Consider the following 17,068-nt stretch of genomic DNA (forward strand, 5'->3'; position numbering starts at 1 on the left):
TGCTGCTGCTGCTGCTGCTGCTGCTGGCACATCATCTGCTGCTGTTGGATGCTCCATGGAAGAGCCGGCGCAGCAATGTCAGGGCGGCAGCAGCAGCAGCAGCAGCAGCAGCAACAGCGGTAGCAGCAGCGCCAGAAGGAACTCCACGCAGCTTAATATATCTTCTGATTTTTCGTTTTTGTCTGCAGCAGGAGAGACGGCCCTAGGGTCCTCAGCCTGCAGCAGCAGCAAGGCTGCTGCTGCTTTGTGGGGCATGCGAAGCAGCAGCAGCAGCAGCAGCAAGGCCTTTGACTACAGCGCCCTGCGCAGCAGCATCCGGAATATCCGGGAGAGCTTCACGGCCCTCCCAGCAGCAGCAGCTGCTGCTGCTGCTGCAGCAACGGCGGCGGCCCCTGCTGCCGCAGCGGCGGCAACTCCAACGAAGAACAGCAGCAACAGCAGCAGCAGCAAGCAGCAGCTGAAGCCGCAGACAGACTCTGTGGCTTCGACAGCCTGCGGCTGGAGCAGCAGCAGGAGCCTTTCTACGCAGGGAACTGGCCCAGCGACGTTTGCTTCTGCTGCTGGCAGCAGCAGCAGCAGCAGCAGCAGCAGAGGGTTAACCCCACTTTTATCTGTCTCTCCAGCCGGCAGCTTCGTGCATCCCTCTCCGCAGCGTCCTTTGCCGCGTTTGGGGCAGCAGCATGGAGATAGTCCAGAAGCAGCAGCAGCAGTTGCTGCTGCTGCTGCTGCTGCTGCTGCTCCTGGGTCTCAGTCTCAGCAGCAGCAGCAAAACGATCAATTCGTGGCCAGGACTGCAGCAACTGCAGGGCAGAGGGAACAGCAGGAGCTGGTACAGCAGCTGCGGCAGCAACTGCAGCAGCAGCAGCAACAGCTGCAGCAGCAGCAACGCGACCTGCAACAGCAACTACAGCAGCAGGTTGAGAGGCAAGCAATACAGGAAGAGCTGAGGCAGCACAAGGTCTTGCTGCGGCAGCAGGAGCTGCTGCTGCAGCAGCAGCAGCAGCAACATGAAGAAGCCCTCGCTGTAAGTACACCGCAGTCTTTGATCTTAGTGTAGCTAGTGCCTGGTTCGGTGCTGCAGCAGTTTTCTACCTCGTTTGCTGCTGCTGCTGCTGTTGCTGCTGCTGCTGCAGGCTGGCGCTGCCGAGATGGAAGCCTTGAGGACTGAAGTCAAGCTGCTGCAGCAGCGCGAAGAAGAGAGCCGCCGGGAGTTGCTGCTTCTGCGGCACGAGCGGCAGCTGTTGCAGGAGCGGCAGCAGCAGCAGCAGCTGCTGCTGCTGCAGGAGCAGCGGCGCATCGACAGCCTAGAAGCCCAGCTTCGGGAGAGGGAGCACCGGCTGCAGCAGCAGCAGCAGCAGATGCAGCAGCAGCAGCAGGAGCTGCAGCAGCAGCAAGACATGTTTGATGCCTATCTTCTAGAACAAACTGCTGCTGCTGCTTCAGCAGCAAGAAGGATTTGTATAGGCGACTCTCAGGGGCTGTGGGCTTCTCGCTGCGGCTGCGATAGGTGCGTGTGCCTGCAACAGCAGCCAGCAGCAGCAGCAGCAGCAGCAGCAGATGCTGCTGCTTCAGAGACCTCTGCTGCTGCTTCTGCTTCAGCGATTTCTGGCGCTGCTGCTGCTGCTGCGGATGATCCAGACTACGCGGTCTACTCTGCACAGGCCAGCAGCAGCAGCAGCAGCAGGCTAGCGGCCGTCTCTCCAGCTGACAAGCAGCAACAGCAGCAGCAGCAGCAGTTGTTGCTGCAGCAGGCTGCTGCTTACAGCAGTAAGCGCGCCGCCAACGATGACCCGCAGCAGCAGCTGCTACCGCCGCTGCTGTTTCAGCGCTCTAGCCCTGTGTCAGAAGCCCTGCAGCAGCAGCAGCAGCAGCAACTGGAAGAGCAGCAGGGGACGGGGCTTGAGGGGATTTGTCGGCGGCTGCAAGAGTACCGCCTGAAGCAGCAGCAGCAGCAGCGAGAGCAGCGCCTTCAGCAGCAGCAGAAGCAGCGAGAGCAGCGCCTTCAGCAGCAGCAGCAGCAACGCGATCAGCGCCTGCAGCAGCATCAGCAGCAGCAACAGCAGCAGCGGCGGATACGCCCGTTGCCTGCCGCTGCGGCTGTCGGGAAACTCAGCTTGACGGATTCCAAGGAAGCTGCTGCAGCAGCTGCTGCTGCAGCAGCTGCTGTTGCAGCAGAGAGGCCCGCTACTTTTTCTGACGGAGCAGAAGCAACAGCAGAAGCAGCAGCAACAGATGCAGAAGTAGCAGCACTAAGAATCCCCGGCTTGAGACAATTAAGTAATGTTGATGCGTTTCAGCAAACACCGCTTAAGCAGCAGCAATTGAAACAGCAGCAGCAGCAGCAGCAGCTGCTGCTGCTGTCGAAGAAGAGCAGCAGGCAGACGCTGCTGGGCACCCCCGCCACTGCTGCTGCTGCTGCAGCTGCTGACAGCCGGTCGTCTCTGCTGCTGCTTGTAGCTTCAGACAGCAGTGAGGACGAGGAAGACCACGTGAGAGAGCAGCAGCAACAGCAACAGCAGCAGCAGCAGCACATGGCGTTACCTGCTTCAGTGACGCCGGCTCGGCGCACGGGCGAAGCTGCTGCTGCTGCTGCTGCTGCTGCTGCTGTCTCTGCTGCAAATGCACTCCAGATTAAGCCCCGCTGTTTGCTGCTCTCCTCGGACGAAGAGGAGACAACGACGGCGGCTTCTTCTGTGCTGCCAAAGCAGCAGCAGCAGCAGCAGCAGCCACTGCTGCAGCAGCCACTGCAGCAGCAGCAGCGACATCAGCAGCAGCGGACCAAAACAAGAACATCCAGGGGGCGGCGTCTGTCTATTGAGACAGCAGAAGGCAGCAGCAGCAGCGAAGATACCAGCCCTTCCACTGCTGCTGCTGCTGCTGCTGCTGCTCCTCTTGCTGCAGTTGAGAGGCGCTACTATCTAACGCTTGACAGACTGCGTGCAGAGTACCGGCTGTCTCGCCAGTCGCTGCGCTAGCAGCAGCAACTGCAGCAGCAGCAGCAGCAACAATCGCGGCACTAAGATAATGAGACTGCACTCACTGCAGCAGCAGCAGCAGCAGCAGTGTGCTGCAGTAGCGTTTGTTTTAAGCTCCAGCCGATTGTCTCTTGACTGTTTTCTTTTGTGTCTCTCCATCTGTCACAACGCAGCAGCTAGCTAGTAAGCTAGCTAGCTACCTAGCTAAGCTACTAGAGCAGCAGCAGCAGCAGCAGTAGCAGCAGCAACAGCAGCACGGCGTGAGTCAGTACAGAGGACGGCGTCTGCCACATCTCTTGTGTTGCAGCCAGCTACCCAGCTAGCTAGCCATCCAATTAGCTAGCCAGCTAGCTAGCCAGCCATTTGGCTGTCCAGCTAGCTTGCCAGTCATTTAGCTAGCTGGCTATTTAGCTAGCCACCAATTTAGCTAGCCAGTCATTTAGGTAGCCAGCTATTCAGCTAGCCAGCTGTTTAGCTAGCCAGCTATTTAGGTAGCCAGCCTTTTAGCTAGCGAGCTGTTTAGCTAGCCAGCTATTTAGCTAGCCAGCTATTTAGCTAGCCAGCTTTTTAGCTAGCCAGCTATGGTCGGCTAGCTAGCCAAAGCTTGCTACTTCCTGCCTGGCTGGCTGCTGCATGCCCTAGCAGCTAGCTAGGTGAGTTTGGTGGAAGTACAACTCTAAACACAAGGCAGTAGCAGCAAACTGTGGCGGGCTCGGCAGCAGCACCAAAGAGTTTCTGCTGCTGCTGCTGCTGCTGCCGCGACGTCTCGAGGCAGCAGCAAGACATGCAGGTGTGTTCTTTGTGGAGGAAGTGTCTGAATAAGTAAATCTGGCGTTATTTATTGAGTTAAACGAATTAAAAATAAAGAAATGTTTGGCAATAGAAGACTCTTTTACTACGAAGTCGTGCTGCAGCGCATGTGCAGCAGCCCCTGTAGCAGCAGCAGCAGCAGTAGCAGCAAAATGGCTAGTCCAGGCGCTGCTGGGGCTTCAAAGTAATGTTGTATTTTTGGATATAAACAACATATGCGCCTTGCTGCAGCTGCTGCTGCCGCTTGCGCTGCTCTGCTGCTGCTGCAGCAACACTGCTGCTGCTGGAGCTCAGCAGCGCTGCTGGGGTGTGCAACAGCAACCCCAGGAATTAAAGGCAGTTGCCACCAATCTGCTGCATGCGGCAACATGTTTCGTGCCGCTGCCGAATGCCAGCTCTCGCTGCAGCAGCAGCAGCAGCAACAGCAGCAGCAGCTCGCAATGTCTCCTGGGATTCAGGCGTAGGGTCTTACCACTTTGGCTCTGCGGAGCTCCCGCTTCTCGTTTGCTGCTGCAGCATTTAGTGCACGTGTCCTGCGGCTGCTGCTGGACAGCACCAGTCGGCAGCAGCAGGAGCAGCAGCACTGCTGCTGTTGCTGTTGCTGCTGCTGCTGCTGCTGCCGCAGCTGCCTCGACTCCCTCGACTTCTTTTGCAAACTCATTCCAGCAGCAGCAGCATCTGCTGCTGTTGCTGCTGCTGCTTCTGAAATGTCGCCATCAGCAGCAATAGCATCAGCAGCTGCTGCAGTTGGCGGCTCCTTAGCTCGAGCAGCAGCAGAAGCATCTGTTTTTGTTGCTGCTCCCCCTTCAGCTGCAGCAGCAACAGCAGCAACAGCTTCACAACTCTCGAGACTAGAAATAACGCCATTAGTAGCAGCAGCAGCAGGCCCAGCCGGAATAGCCTGAGCAGCAGCAGCAGCAGCAGCAGCAGCAGTAGCAGGAGCAGCAGCAATAGCAGCAGCAAGAGTCGCTGCAAGAAAAGCAAGAGCAGCAGCAGGAAGGCCCGCTGCAGGTCACGCAGCAGCAGCTGCAGCAGCCGCCCCTTTAAGCTCCGGGTTTACAGCAGCAGCAGAAGCAGCCCTCCTTCGCAGCAGCAGCAGCAGCAGCAGCAAGTTCCTACGGACAGTGCCTTTGCTGCTGCAGTTTTTCCAGAGGTGAAGCGGCTCGTGCTGCGCCTTGCGCACAAGGCAGCAGCTGCGGGCACAGCCCCTGCGTCCCCACCCACAGCAGCAGCAGCAGCAGCAGCAGCAGCAGCAACAACAGCAGCAGCAGCAGCAGCAGCAGATCCGGGATATGAAGAGCGGTCTGTTGAGCTGCCCTGGCAGTTCGCACGCAGCGAAAAACGGCTGAGGCGTTTTGTTGCTTCTTTGTTTGGCTTGGAGCTGGCAGCAATCCTTAGTCTTAAGACTGAAGAAGGTGAATTTGCTGCTGCTGCTGCTGCTGCTGTTGCTGCTGCTTATGGGTTTGCCTCAGTTGCAGTGTTGCGGGTGCTGCTGGGGGCAGCGCGTGATGTTGCTACTCTTAGCTGTGGCCGCAGCAGCAGCAGCACCTGCTGCTGCTGCCGCTGCGGCCTATTTTGGCCCTGAAGCAGCAAAAGCACTAACAGCAGCAGCAGCAGCAGCAGCGCATGCATGCATTTGCCTGCAGGTTTCTCTTTGCCTCTTCACTGGGATGCTCTGAAGACTGGCGGCTGTTATTACCTTGACTTGCGGGTGCAGGGATCTCCTGCTGCTGCTGCTGCTGCTGCTGCTGCTGCTGCTCAGGCTATTCCGGCTGGGCCTGCTGCTGCTGCTACTAATGGCGTTATTTCTAGTCTCGAGAGTTGTGAAGCTGTTGCTGCTGTTGCTGCTGCAGCTGAAGGGGGAGCAGCAACAAAAACAGATGCTTCTGCTGCTGCTCGAGCTAAGGAGCCGCCAACTGCAGCAGCTGCTGATGCTATTGCTGCTGATGGCGACATTTCAGAAGCAGCAGCAGCAACAGCAGCAGATGCTGCTGCTGCTGGAATGAGTTTGCAAAAGAAGTCGAGGGAGTCGAGGCAGCTGCGGCAGCAGCAGCAGCAGCAGCAACAGCAACAGCAGCAGCAACAGCAGCTGGAGAAGCCGCAGCAGCGAAAGGAGGGACGAAAGCAGCAGCGACAGGAACCACAAGAAGAGCAGCAGCAACGGCAGCAGCAGCAGCAGCAGCGACTTCCAGGGGCAGGTTCAAACGCTCAGAGGCCGTCTACTCTAGAAGAGAAGCCAAAGGCAGCAGCAGCAGCTGCTACTGCTGCTGCAGCAGACAGCAGCGCCGGTGTGGCTGCCGCCAGCAGCAGCACTGTCGTTTCGGCCGAAGCTCCGCAACGTGTATCACAAACAGCAGCCGCAACAGCAGCAGCAGCACGAGCAGCAGCAGCAGCTGCTGCTGCTGCTGCTGCCAGCCAAGGCATGCTGGCGGTGACGGCGCCCGTGACTCGTCAGATTGTTTGGATAAATTGGGGGCAGCGGGATTCTGAAGAGATGCCCCACAGCAGCAGCAGCAGCAGCAGCAGCAGCAGCTGGGGCAGCAGCAAACTGGCTTTGGGGAGCTGCAGCAGCTGCGTGAGCGGGAGCTGCAGCGGCTGCTGCTGCAGCGTTTGTTTGGCTGCTGCGAAGCAGCAGCAGCAGCAGCAACTCCTGCGTGGGGTGGCGCTGCTGCTGCTGTGGGCCGACGCGCAGCTGGGGGGCTGCGGGGAAATCTGCTTCTCTGCAGAGGGCTTGGCAGCAGCCTTGTATTTCTCTGGCCCGCAGCAGCAGCAGCAGCAGGCAGCTGCAGCAGCAGCAGCAGCAAAAGCGCGCTGCCAGAAAACCGCTGAGCAGGCGCTAGCCCGGTATTTGCTGCATGTGGTCTTCCATGGCCCTGTTCATCAATCTTTGAGAGCAGCAGAAGCAGTAGCAGCAACCAAAGCAGCAGCAGCAGCAACTGCAACACGAACAAGAGCAGCACAAGTTGCATCAACGCGGCCTCGCAAAGTCAGCAACAAAAGCAGCAGCAGCAGCAGCAGCAGTTGTCCAGCAGCAGACACACATCTTGAACCTGCTGCTGCCTTTGAGGAACTCCGCCGCGTCAGCAGAAGGCCCTCTGAGCCACACTGGCTGCAGCAGCTGCTGCAGCATCTAGCTCTGAGCAGCAGCAGCAGCAGCAGCGATAGCCACAGCAGCAGTGGCAGCAGCAGCAGCATCAGCGGCGGCGCCAGCAGCAACGCAGTTAAAGTGCTAGCTGCCTGTAGCTCAGGGATGAGGGAAACACTTATGAGTTTTTTTGTTAATGAGCTCGCGAGCAGCAGCAGCAGCAGCAGCAGCAGCACAGCGCAGTATCTGGCAGCACATCGCTGCTGCACTTTACGTCCGTTTGACTATCGTGCTGCTGCTTTTCCCAGGGAGTCCCTGTTGCTGCAGCGACAGGAGCTGCGCTCTTGCGCCTGTGCGGCTGCTGCTGCTGCTACTGCTACTGCTCCTGCTGCTGCTGCTGCTGCTGCTGCTGGGCATCGGCTTTGCTCTGTGACGACAGCCGAAGAAGAGGCGTTTGAAAATGCAGCTGTAGATACACTGGGCACTCTGCTGGGGCAGCTTCTGGGGGCCACAAAGTTGCTGCTGGAGTTAGCCCGCAGCAGCACCAGCAGCAGCAGCAGCAGCAGCAGCAAACTGAATCAGGTTGAGGCTGCTGCTTTTCGGGTTGAAGGGACGCTTGCTGCTGCTGCAGGCCAGTTTTGCTGCGCGGTTCTTTGGTTGAGGGCAGCTCAACGCGCGCGCCGCCGCATAAAGATGCTGCTGCAGGTGCTGCAGACGCCGGACCAATTAGCAGCAGCAGCAGCAGCAGCAGCAGCAGCAGCAAAAACGTCAGGCTCAGAAGGAGGCATCGCACAGCAGATGGTGAAGCAGCGGGAACGGCGAGCAGCCTTCATCCGCCTATTGAAGACCCAGGCAGCTTCTGCTGCTGCCGATGGTATCAGTGACAGCTGCAGCAGCAGCAACAGCAGCAAGAGCTGCGGCATCAACAGCAGCAGCAACAGCAACAGCTCGTGGCCCTTGAGAGTTGCAGCAGGAGAAAGAACCCAAATGGTGGTTGTGCTGCCGCAGCAGCAATTGGCAGTAGATGAGGGCTGTCTTACAGAGGAGCTGAAGCAGCTTGAAGCTGCCCTGCAGGGCGACAGCAGCAGCAGCAGCAGCAGCGACTCCAGCAGCAGCGGTAACTGCAGAAGAGTCAGAAGCTCTGTGAAGGAGTTGAGGCAGTCCTTACATCCCCCGTGGGCAGTTCTCGAAAGCCTCAAGTGTTGGTTGCTGCAGGTGGCGCAAGCAGCAGCAGCAGCAACAGCAGCAGCAATGGCAGCAGCAGCAGCAGCAGCAGCGTCCAGGTGGCATCCAACGTAGTGGTGCTGCTGCCATTCGCCCCTCCCTCGAAGTGTGGGGCCCTGCGGTTTGCTGAGGAGCTGAGGGCATTTTGTGCGGGAGTAGCTGCAGTTCTTGAGCTGCAGCAGCAGCTGCAGCAGCAGCAGCTGCCGCTGCTGCAGCAGCTGCAGCAGCGCCGAACCGCGGGCGTCTCCACGTCGGTATTCCTTTGCCTGCCCCCTCCCGTCAGCAGCAAACCTCCCACAAGCACCAGCGACAGCAGCAGCAGCGGTACTAACAGCGCTGAAGGCAGCAGCAGCAACAGCAGCAGCAGCAACAGCAGCAGCGGCTGTGGCACGGCGTGCTGCATGCAGTGTCGCATCTCGTTGGCAGAAGAGGCAGCTTCAAGGGTTTTAGAAAGCCGCTTGCGGGGAGGCCAGTGCAGCAGCAACAGCAGCAGCAACAGCAGCAGCAACAGCAGCAGCAACAGCGCAGCAGCAGCAGCAGCAACTGAGTCTGCTTCAGCTATACGGGCACCATCTCTGGACATTTCTCTTGCTGCTGCAGCGCTTTGGCTCGCCGCTGGAGTGCCGCTGCGCGGCTCACTGCAGCCACCTGCAGCAGCAACAGCAGCTGTTTCTGCAGCAGCAGAAGCAGCAGCAAGTGTTCCTGCAGCAGCTACTGCTGCTGCAGCGTATGATTCTGCTGCTAATCGCTCAGAGCTGCTTGCTTTGGGGCGTGCTGCGCTCGCTGCCGTGCGGGCTATTCACAAGAGGGACTTGGAGCTGCAGCAGCAGCTGCCGCTGCTGCTGCCTTTGGCCTGCAGCAAGCTGCAGCAGCCCGAAGCAGCAGCAGCAGCAGCAAAGTCGTCTCCGTCCTTCCCGCTTCAGGGGTCCCTTGAGATCCGCCTTGCATGCGCGCAGCAGAGCACAAGCAGCAGCAGGTGCTGCAGCAGCCGCAGCGAGGCTGCACTCCTGCTGCTGCAGCAGCAGCAGCAGGCAAGGCGGAGCAGCACAGACAGCAGCAAGGAGTTGGCGAGCTTGCTGCTGCAGGCAGCAACGGACTGCGCTGTCTCCTTTGCCCTGCAGCAGCTGCTGCAGACGGCGGAGACCCTAAGCCCAGAGCTGCAAATGACCTTGCTGCAGCTGCAGGCCGCGCTGCAGCAAACTGGCTGGATGGTGAGATCCTTCTGCTGCTGCTGCTGCTGTCATTGCTGCTGCTGCTGCTGCTGCTGTCATTGCTGCTGCTGCTTCGTGTACTTCTTGTGCGACTGCGGCTTTTCTCTCTTTTCTGCAGTTCAGGAGTCTCCTCTACGAGCCGTCGTGGGTGGAGTTGTGCAGTCTGGCGGAGATGCTGCAGGCTCAGCAGCAGCAGCAGCAGCAACAGCAGCAGCAGCAGCAAGTGGTGTGCCTGAGAGTCATGGGCCCGCAAACGATCCTCAACGGCAAAGGCCTCGACCAAGTGACCCTCGTGGAACGGCGGCTTCTGCGGGTGGTGCCGCTGGCAGCAGCAGCAGCAACAGCAGCAGCAGCAGCAGCAGCAGCAGAAACTGCAGCAGCAACGGAGGACACAACACCTGCATCTGAGGACCTCAAAGGGGGAATCGCGCTGGAGCTTCTGAGTGTCTTTGTCTGCTGCCGCCTGTCCTATGCGGATGCGCAGCAGCTGCTGCAGCAGCAGCAGCAGCAGCAGCCGCACCCACTGCTTCGCTTCTACTGGTGAGCTGCTGCTGCTCTGATGTCTGCTGCTGCTGTAGATGAGTGACGCGACTGTGGAGAATCGCTGCAGCAGAACTAACTACAGCAGCAGCAGCAGCAGCAGCAGCAGCGGTGGCAACTGCGAAAGCAGCAACAGCAGCAGTGGGTCTTTTCCATTATTTTCTACCACCAAATCCCAAACAATGTTTCGGGAGTTTAAAGAAATTAGTTAATTTATTTTTGCTGTTGTTTTGCTGCTGCAGGCTAATGGGCGCGTTGCACCCAGTGCCCGTCGTGCTGCTGCGGCACCCATTGGCCGCGCGATATTCGCCTTGCTGCTGCAGCAGCTGCAGCAGCAGCAGCAGCAGCAAGTTTAATGATAGGGGCAGCAGCGACCTGTTTCTACTTGCTTCCGCCACGGGCCTGCAATGCGGCATTGCTCTGACAGCTGCGGAAGCCTCCCGTATCCTCTCGTGGGCTTCTTTAGAGTTTAGGGTCTAGGGTTTAGGGTTTAGGGTTTAGGGTTTAGGTATGGGCTCTGGGGGGCGAGGCAAAGGGACAAGTTTCTTGCCAGGGTTTGATTTCCCCTGCTGCTGCCGCTACGTGCAAGTACTGCTGCTGCTGCTGCTGCTGCTTGTCCCGTGTGCTGCTACTGCACCACCTTCCGCTGCTGCTGCTGCTGCTGCTGCATCTATGTCTGCTGCAGAGAGAGACGGCTGCAGCAGCTGCGGGACTCATTTGCTGCTACATTTGCTGCTGCTTGGAGCCTCCGCGAGAGCGCAGCGCTGTTGGATGCATGCGCTGTGCGGCAGCGGAGCCGCGAGGACTCAGCAGCAGCAGCAGCAGCAGCAGCTGTTGCTACTGCTGCTGCTCTGGACGAAGCACGCTGCAGCGCACAGCAGCAGCAGCAGGAAATGCAGCAGCAGCGGGACGAAGGGGGCTTCAGCTCGTTGCTGCGGTGGACCAGCAAGCAGCAAAAGCTGCTGCTGCTTACTGCCGTCCACTGCTGCTGCTGTGACAGCAAGTCTGCGTGCAGCAGCAGCGGCGACACCGGAGCAAGCAGCAGCAGCAGCAGTAACAGTTGCTGCTGCAGCTGCTCCGGGGCACTCCGCGCCAAGGAAGCCAGCGCGTTCGCCTTGGCAGCAGCAGAATGCTCTGGTGTTCTCGCTGCGCTGCAGCTGCCGCCAGCAGCAGCGGCTGCTGCTGCTGTCCAGTGCCTGCCGTGTCCCATCAGCAGCAACAGCAGCAGCAGCAGCGCTAGCAACAGCAGCGGCAGCTGCAGCAGCAGCAGAAGCCGGAGGTTAGCGCAGCAAGGCTCTTTAGCCAAGCCAGAGCAAGGGGATACAAGCAGCAGCACTTCCGCAGCAGGCAGAAGCAGCCCCACGTGCAGCAGCAGCACCGACGGCAGCAGCAGCAGCAGCGACAGCAGCAGCAGGGTTTCATTGCCTCTGGTGATGCGAAGCGTTGCGGCGCTGCTGCACGGGGCGGCGAGCAGCTCTGAGGCAGGAGCAGCAAGCAGTGCTGCAGCAGTAACAAGTTGGGGAAAAGTAACGGCGGAGAAAGCAGAAGCAGCAGCAACAGCAGCAACAGCAACAGCAGCAGCAGCAACAGCAGCAGGAGGCGAATTTCGGGACCCGTTGCTGCATTGTCTGCAGCAGGTGTGTGGCTGCCAAGGCCGTCGGGCAGGACTGCCTCAGCCAGTGCTGCTGCATGTGCTGCCGGAGGCCCAAGCTGCTGCTGCTGCTGCCGCTGCTGCTGCTGCTGCTGCTGCTTCTAAAGGCGGCGGTCACCGCAGCAGCAGTAGCAGCAGCAGCAACAGCGAGGACCCTGCAGCAGGAGAGTGGGTGTTGGGCTGGCGGGTGCCGGAGGCAGCAGCAAGTCTTCTCGTCGATGCTCTCAGCAGCAGCAGCAGCACTTCCAGCTTGCTGTGGCGGCAGCAGCTGCAGCCACACACAGCAGCAGCAGCAGCAGCCGACAAGCTAGCTTTTCACTGGTATGAACTGCACAAGAACCAGCAGGATCAGGCCCCGGCGGCGCTGCAGCTGCAACAGCAGCAGCAGCAGCAGCAGCAGCAGCAGCAGCTGACGCGCAGGCAGCAGAAATATTTAGAAGACACACCCTGGCGCTTTTTGCTGCACAGCGGAATAACATTTGGCGGGTTTGTGGGGGGGAGGTCTCGGGTTTGTATTTCCCGAGCAATGCTGCGGGAGCTGGCCGACTGCCTGCAGCAGCAGCAGCAGCAACAGCAGCAGCAGCCGCAGCAGCAGCAGCAGACCAACGCCTGGACCAACTGGCACTCTCTGGGTAGTGCTGTGGCCGTGCTGCCGCTGCTGCGTCGCATGAGGGAGCAGCAGGAGCAGGAGCTACAGCAGCAGCAGCAGCAGCAGCAGCAGGAGGCTTTGTGGAGGAGCTCGGAGCCGCTCGCTCAGCAGAAACGGCAGCAGCAGAAACAGTTGCTTTTTCGATTCCCCTGGGGCTCCTCTGCAGAGATGTTGCTGTTGCTGCTGCTGCTGCTGCTTCGTGCTGCTGCTTTCCTGCAGCCCTGGAAGATGCGGCTGCAGGGTTGCTGCTGCTGCAGCAGCAGCTGCCGCTTCTTTGTCAAAAGCAAACGGCAGCTCGTAATTGACATGAAGACTTGTCATTTGTGTCTCTTGGATCAGGTCTTTGTTGCTAGCTGCTGCCCAGTGAGTCAGCTGCAGCAGCGGCAGCAGCAACCGCGGCAGCAGCAGCAAGTGCCAAGGCGGCAGCAAGCGCAACAGCAGCAGCAGCACGAGGGGCAGCAGCAGCAGCTGCACCAGCTGGGTCAGCAGCAGCAGCAACAGAAGCAACTTGACGCATCCAGCGCACTTGCTGCTCATGCAGCACCAGCAGCAACGCGAACAGGCGCACCCTCCGCTGCTGCTCCTGCTCCTGCTGCTGCTGCTGCTGCTGCTCCAGTTGCTGCCCGGGTCGCCGTGGAACGGCTCATAGAAAACGTGCAGCGGCCGAACAGCCGTAAGACAGCAACTTCGGAAGCAGCTTCGCCTACTGCTGCTGCTGTTGCTGTTTCTGCTGCTGCTGCTGCATGCTCTCCATCTGGATTTGCTCCGACCTCAGCAGCAGCGCATTCACTACAACGGCCGTTGCAGCAGCGACACGAAAATCTCAGGCAGCAGCAGCAGCAGCAGCGGCAGCAGCAGCAGCAGTACCATGGCAGGCAGCAGCCGCTGCAGCTGTTTCCCCCTGTTGGCGAATCAGCCGCCGTTCCCACTCTGTGTGCAGCAGCAGCAGCAACAGCAGCAAGCGCCGGTGGCAGCAACAGTGGCAGGCGTGCTGCTGCTGCTTTTAGGACAGCAGCAGAACTTCCTGATGCTGCGGCTGTTGCTACTTCTCCTCAGATGCCTGCAGCACACCGCGTTGCTGCTGCATCTAGTGGTTCTTATGCTAAGGAGAAGGAACAACAATCGCCCCGTGCTGCAGCAGCTGCAACAACAGCAGCAGCAGCAGCAGCTGCTGCTGCTGCTGCGGAGTCCGAAGACGAGCTTGTAGTTTACATAGACACAGAGAGCGACATTGATACTGCTGAAAATGCCCCGCAGGCAGCAGCAGCAGCAGCAGCAACAGCTGCAGCAGCGCCTGTTACCATAGCAGCGCCTGCGGGCTCCAACCAGCAGCAGCAGCAGCAGCAGCAGCAACAGCAGCAGGCCAGCAACGCAACAGAAGCCCGTAAACCACTGCTGGGAGAGCTCCGAGAGCAGCAGCTGCAGCTGCGGCAGCATTTAATGGGAAAGCCACGGTCTCCGCAGCAGCAGCAGCAGCAGCAGCAGCAGCTGCAACGGTTGCAGCATACCAAGGAGCGAAGCCCTAGACCACATCAAACGTCTCCGCATGAGACACTTCAGCAACCGCGGCAGGAACCGCTGCTGCTGCAGCAAAAGCTACAGCTGCAGAAGCAGCAGCAGCAGCAGCAGCAGCGGGAACAGCAGCTCCTTGCTTCCGTCTCTAGATCGCAAATACAGCGCCAACTGGGCTCTCCAGAAGCAGCAGCAGCAGCGGCAGAAGCGGCAGCAGCAGCAACTGCAGCAGCAACACCTGCAGCAGCAGAAGAGTGTGACTGCAGCCAAAGGAGGCCGAGCAAAAGTGGTCTGAAGCGGCAGCAAGCCCGCAGCAGAAGCAGCAGCAGCAGCAGCAGCAGCAGTTCGCCGCAGTCGAAAGGACCAGAGACAATTGCTGCTGCCAATGCTGATGCTGATGCTGATGCTTCCCCTGTAATTATTACCTTGAGTGACTCTGACACTCCAGATGACCAGCAGCAGCAGCAGCAGCAATGGCAGCAGCAGCAGCAAGGGCAACAGCAGCAAGACTGGTTAGGCTTGCATTCAAGAGGCGCTGTCTCTGCTTCTGCAGCGTCTCTCTCTCCAGCGTCTCGAAGTGGGGCAGCAGCAGCAGCAGGGGCAGCAGCAGCAGGGGCAGCAGCAGCAGCAGCGACTAGAAGGAAGGACGGAAGCGCCTCGGGTGTTGCAGCGGCAGGCTGTTGTGCTGCAGCAGGCCACGCAGCAGCAGCAGACACAGGAGCAGCGACAGTAGCCACGATGACGGCAGCAGTGACGAAGAAGCAGCAAGTGGAGCAGCAGCTGCTTCAGCAGCAGCTGCTGCAGCAGCAACTGCTGCAGCAGCCGGACGCTGGCCTAGGTGGGGAGCCCCGTAGGCGCGTGCTGCTGAACCCTGAGCAGCAGCTGGAGACTTTGACATCCCGCAAGAGGCAGCAGCAGCAGCAGCAGCTGGTGCAGCGGCGCAGCACCTACAATGACCACAGCAGCAGCAGCAGCAGCAGCAGCACTGCTGCTTCCCAGGAGCAGTTTTCAAGCGAGTCGCTTGAGCACTGTTCTGGGGGGAGCCGCAGCGGCGGCAAAACAGTCCGGGGTTTGCTCATGAGTTACAAGAAAGGCGGGGTCCTGTAGCAGCAGCAGCAGCAGCAGCAGCAGCAGCAGCTGCTGCTGCTGCTGCAGCGGCAGCGGCACCTCCAGGTGCTGCAGCAGTATAAGGGCGGGTGCATGACGAGAGTCAGCAGGCTGCAGCTGCTGCTGTAGGGAGCCGTTGCAGTTGCAGCAGCAGCAGCAGCAGCAGTGGGACAATAAGCAGCAACAGCAGTGGGACTATTAGCAACAGCAACAGCAGCAGCAGCAGCAGCAGCACTTCGGCTCTAGGGTTTGCTCGGTCTCCTTTGGCTGCAGTCACACTCTTCTGCTGCTGCAGGTGTTGCTGCTGCAGTTGCTGCTGCTGCCGCTTCTGCCGCTGCTGCTGCTGCCGCCGTTGTAACAGAAGAAGGCACGAGCATGTATTTGCGGTAGAAGCACCTGCAGTCAAGGCGCTGCTGCTGCTGCTGCTGCTGCTCTCCTTTTGAGTTTAAATATTTAAATGAATGTGGACTAAGTTTTAGTTTCATTCTTAAGTTTTGGGGGACTCTGAGCGCAGGAATTAGGGTTTAGGGTTTAGGGTTTAGAGTTTAGATTAGCTAACTCTTTGCAAGTAGCTCGAACTTGTGGTCATTCTGGACCCATCGCAGATGCTGGGGTTTAGGGTTTAGGGTTTAGTGTTTGTCTAAAGGTTGCATTCAAACTTGGCTGCAATGGAAGCAGCAGACATGTTTTACGAAAAAAATAAAAGAAGACTTAATTGGCGGTTGTATTCAAAGGTTATTTCCGGAAAAGTTTTGAAAATTCGCTCAAACATGTTTTAAAACATTCATTTGCATGCATGAACGGAGGTGTACATACACCCCGTGCATGCGCAAAAAGGCAAAGTTGCCACGTGCGCATTCAGGTGTATGTCCACCTGGACCTGTTTCGCAGTGTCTGCAGCAAATGTTTTTTGTCTTTTTGTCTTTTTCTCCCTTTGCGCAATTTAAGACAATTGTTCTTTTTGAAGAAGATTAAAAAGGATCTTTTAATTTATTTTCGGAAAATGTACCAAGTTTGTAGATATGCAGTATATATATGAACACTGTACATAAATGTGGCATTTTGCAACATCATATACATATATATGTACATATTTATCCCATTAATATATTTTTATGTACCTATTTCTGAGCATTTTGGGATATTTGCATGCATGCATGCATGCGGGTTTACTGTTGTTCCGTTTGTTTCGTCAATTTCAGAAAGATCTGCAGTTTGGCGGAGGCGCGGGGTGTACGTACACTGCAAATCGGGGTGTACGTACACCCCAGATTTCGACGCTTCTTTGCAAAACGCCTTTTGGGGCCCTCTACAGATGCACGCAAATGCATGTAAAGCATTTATAAAGTATATGTCTTTATTTGCGAACATTTGGGATTAGTTATTTGCACCTTTTGTGCACTTCTTAGTCGCCGAGGCCGAACTTTAGTGCAGCAAGGGGCAAGCTGCATGCAGCTAAATGCATAAATTTGAATTTAATTCTTTTTTGATTTTAAACATTTTCAGAAATGGAAGTTCGGCAGTTGGGCCTCGCGTTCAGGTGTCTGTACACCTCAACGGCGCCTCCTCACGGGGCAGGCTCTGTCTTCCCGGGGCCCCCGACTAAACCCTAAACCCTAAACCCTAAACCGTAGACCCTGGAGCCGAAGTCCTGCAAGAGTGCAAAGGAGAGAAAAGTCGCAGCGCAGGAGAAACCTCCGACGGCGGCTAGTCCGGGGTGTACGTACAGCCGAGAGTGCCGCTGCGGCAGGAGCCCGCGGGGGTCTTTTCTACTTTGTTTTAAATCCATTTCTTTTGAAGATTTATAAAGTGGCATTTTGCAGCAGCAGCTGCAGCAAATGCTGCACAAGCCTGTGGAGCATCTGCTGCAGCGCCTGCCGCTGCCGCTGCAGCAGCAGGACTTGTGCACACGGGGGAGAAGAGGGTGTCTCTTTTTCCCTGTCTCCGCAGCTCTGCATCGAATTCTCTGCCCTACAAGGTTTCGAACATTTTAACTGAATTTGCAACTATATTGCAAAAAGCCACCAGATGCAGCAGCAGCAGCAGGAGCAGCAGCAGGAGCAGCAGCAGGAGCCGGAGGAGCGGCGGGTGCGGGGATCCTCGGCAGCAGTGTGTGTGGGCTAAAACTGGGGAGCCGGAGCAAATTGGAAAGCCCCTGGCGCGCAAACCCACAATTCTGCGCCAAGCGGCGTAAACTGGACCCGAACAAGCAGCAGCAGCAGCAGCAGCAGCAGCAGCAGCAGCAGCAGCCGCCGCCGCAGCAGATGTGTGGGGCACGGGCGGGGCGGCGGGGTGGGGGGCCCC

At 58.3% G+C, this 17,068-nt stretch overlaps 2 protein-coding genes across 2 annotated transcripts; both read left to right on the forward strand.

Moving 5' to 3' along the window:
- Window positions 1-55: 55 nt before the first annotated feature.
- On the forward strand, window positions 56-2,975 carry ETH_00028300 (uncharacterized protein; the record flags this gene model as incomplete). The annotated part of the gene is made up of 2 exons (XM_013377093.1): window positions 56-1,024; window positions 1,134-2,975. The coding sequence occupies 2 exons, from the start codon at window positions 56-58 to the stop codon at window positions 2,973-2,975; spliced, it is 2,811 nt and encodes a 936-aa protein (XP_013232547.1).
- An 869-nt stretch (window positions 2,976-3,844) lies between these two features.
- On the forward strand, window positions 3,845-14,764 carry ETH_00028305 (uncharacterized protein; the record flags this gene model as incomplete). The annotated part of the gene is given in 7 exon segments (XM_013377094.1): window positions 3,845-3,969; window positions 4,596-5,200; window positions 5,432-8,071; window positions 8,086-9,305; window positions 9,424-9,845; window positions 10,088-10,297; window positions 10,531-14,764. The coding sequence occupies 7 exon segments, from the start codon at window positions 3,845-3,847 to the stop codon at window positions 14,762-14,764; spliced, it is 9,456 nt and encodes a 3,151-aa protein (XP_013232548.1).
- Window positions 14,765-17,068: the final 2,304 nt, after the last annotated feature.

The sequence above is a fragment of the Eimeria tenella genome, genomic scaffold, assembly GCF_000499545.2.
Source record: "Eimeria tenella Houghton genomic scaffold, Eth_scaff46, whole genome shotgun sequence".
In the NCBI taxonomy this organism is placed as follows: Eukaryota; Apicomplexa; class Conoidasida; order Eucoccidiorida; family Eimeriidae; genus Eimeria; species Eimeria tenella.